Source organism: Pisolithus orientalis, assembly GCF_024613125.1.
Source record: "Pisolithus orientalis strain OTSU chromosome Unknown F5J12scaffold_169, whole genome shotgun sequence".
Lineage (NCBI taxonomy): Eukaryota > Fungi > Basidiomycota > Agaricomycetes > Boletales > Pisolithaceae > Pisolithus > Pisolithus orientalis.
Window position 1 is genome coordinate 1 of NW_026260950.1, and position 2,623 is coordinate 2,623.

General features: G+C 50.8%; 2 protein-coding genes across 2 annotated transcripts; both read left to right on the plus strand.

The window, feature by feature from the left end:
* Nucleotides 1-261: 261 nt before the first annotated feature.
* Nucleotides 262-1,023, plus strand: F5J12DRAFT_693793 (uncharacterized protein; the record flags this gene model as incomplete). The annotated part of the gene is made up of 1 exon (XM_051740412.1): nucleotides 262-1,023. A coding segment is annotated over one exon (762 nt), but the record flags the coding sequence as incomplete, so codon positions are not given.
* Nucleotides 1,024-1,233: 210 nt separating this feature from the next.
* On the plus strand, nucleotides 1,234-1,461 carry F5J12DRAFT_701873 (uncharacterized protein; the record flags this gene model as incomplete). Its single annotated transcript, XM_051740514.1, has 1 exon — nucleotides 1,234-1,461. A coding segment is annotated over one exon (228 nt), but the record flags the coding sequence as incomplete, so codon positions are not given.
* Nucleotides 1,462-2,623: the final 1,162 nt, after the last annotated feature.

Below are 2,623 nucleotides of genomic sequence, written 5' to 3' on the forward strand. Positions count from 1 at the left end.
CAAAATCAATACTCTAGGCTCGACATCGATCGACTGTTAGGTGGACGTTTACTGCTAACTAGTGAGCCTGCGATCTTGGACGCAGTCAACAGGGCCTTCGTAGCGATCACGTGAACATTATGTAATCTAAGACGCGTTCAGACTTAGATTACTTCCCCTGTCTCTCGCCTCTCTCGTCTTCGACCTTCGTCGTCTCTCATCCAAGCATTCATCGTTCTCGCGCATATACTCCTCAGTTCTTCGCTCTACATCATGTCTGGCCCCCCTGCTGGTATCCCCTTCATTCCCGCAGTCCCAGCTGGTCTTGGCATACAGTCCGCTCCCGCTGCTCCCACCTCTACTCCGGTAGCCGCAGCTGTTCCAATCTCATCTACCTCTGCCAACCCCACCATTTCAGTCCCCGCTCCCCCTGTTTCGTCTGCTAATACCTCTCAGCCCCCACCTTCTTCGGTGGTTACGCCCGCTAGCAATGCTGGTAACCCCTCCCAGCAAATTTTGGCCGCATATATGCTGCTTCCCCCCTCAGACCAGCTCGCGCTAGACTCTTTGCTTGAGAACCACCGCAACTCCCCAACCTCAACTCATTGGTCCAAGGTTCAACGTGCTCTCCCGTTTGATCTTTTGGACAATGCTCCCATTTTCTCTCCGGACGGCATGCGCCTTCCCATCCCCAAACTTATTAACAACCTCGCCGATGCCGGCTTCCATGTACCTTTAACCCTTTTTTCCTATGACGCTCTATATAAATTACAGAACCAACCCCTCGCCGTTAAAACAGTCAAGGTTCACCAGAACGGTCAGAACGTTCATATTCTCGACGTCACCCAATTTCCTCCTGAAGAGGAGATGCTCCCTTTGGACTGGCATTCAGCCTGGGAGCGCTATATCGATTGGATCGGCACCCGAGAGGGTCTCATTGCAAAGCGCATGTGGTCCTGCCACTTTCGCTTTCTCGCGCGTATTCATAAGTTCCGCGAGCGCTTCCCAGCCATCCTTCAGTTCGACATGGACGTTCGCTCCACTGCAGCATCTGACCCTGACTTCTTCCTCACCACTGAGGAATACAAAAATAAATATCTCCACACACAAGTTGGCGTCCTCCAAGCCCCTCCTGCCCCCACTGTTCCTACAGACAAGTCTTCTCGTGGACACCGTTTTTCGCCTTATGACCGCAAAGTTCGTAATGACTCCCCCGATGATTCCTTTCGGAACGGTCAGCGAAACTCTCCCACTTGCGTCATCTGCCTCAGATCAGGCCACAAATACTCATCCTGCAACGAAGAGACTACGCAGAAAGGTCAACAAACGTTTGCGAAATCTCGAGATGGAAAGCTTGTCCGTTGTGACAACAATTCCCCACTGTGTTTCTTCTATCAGCTTGCCAGGAAGCCCTGTCGCGACAACCATCCTGACCAACATCTCTGTGCCGCTTGTGGTTCCCGAGACCACGGTGCCTCTAATCACAAGTCGGCCTAAATCCCACACTCCCTTACCCTTTCTACGTCCAGCTGACATTTTTCCTCCTCGTTTCATCTTCTCTGGCTGTCCTCGCATTCTCTCATCTCCCTATGACTCGGATCCGGATTTCTCTCGCATCATCATGCCCTATTCAGCACTCGCATTCAACTCCTTCCTCCATGCATGTAAATTATTTGATCAATATCCGGATTTGCCTTTCAAACTCACCCATGGCTTCCCCATTGGCAATCTGCCTCCCCTTACCCATTCTTACACCCCCTCCAACCACCGTAATATCGCTGAATTTCATGACGCCATCCGCACTTATATTCATGAAGAGCTTTCTCTTGGTCGTTTCTCTGGACCCTTCTCTTCTGTCGAACTTTTTCACAAGATTGGTCCCTTTAGATCGTCACCTTTCCAGATTGTCGTCAAACCTGGTGTCGAAGGTTCTCCTTCTAAGATTCGTGTCTGTCGGAACCTTTCCCACAAAGGCTCTCCTGGTCTTTCAGTCAATGACCAAATTGATCCAGATGAGTTTCCCACTAGATGGGGTTCAGCTGAACTTGCTGCTTCTCTGGTTAGTTTCACCCTCATTCCCCTCCTCTTCTCTCTTCGGAGTTCTGGGTGTGGATGCACTTTGCCTGAAGGATCGTCCCCTCTCTGGGTCCTTCCTGATGGTTCGAAGGCACACTTCCCCTCCGTCTCTCTTCTTCTCTGGGCTGCCTTTCAATGACACATTCGTCATTCGCCCCCCACTTTCTATTGCTCCTCTCATTCATGATTCCCTGTTCTCATTCGTTCATTCAGATCGCTCATGCCCCACCGGGCACACAAGCTGCTTCCCTTGACATTGAAGCTGCTTACCGCGGTATCCCTATTCTCCCCGATCATAAGCGCTTCTTGGTTGTCATGTTCGACGATCAATTCTTTTTAGACCATGTTCTTCCTTTTGGACTTTCTCCTGCCTCCGGTCTCCAAGGTGAAGTCGCAGACGCAGTCGTAGATATTTGGGATGCTCACGGTGTGGGCCCGTCTATCAAATGGGTCGACAATTTCACCCTTTTTCGCTCTCCTTCTCCTTCCGGTCCCTTTCTAGGCATCTGTAGTGGCGAAGTTTATCGCTACGATTATGACCTTGAACATGCCAAAGCCATTATCGCTC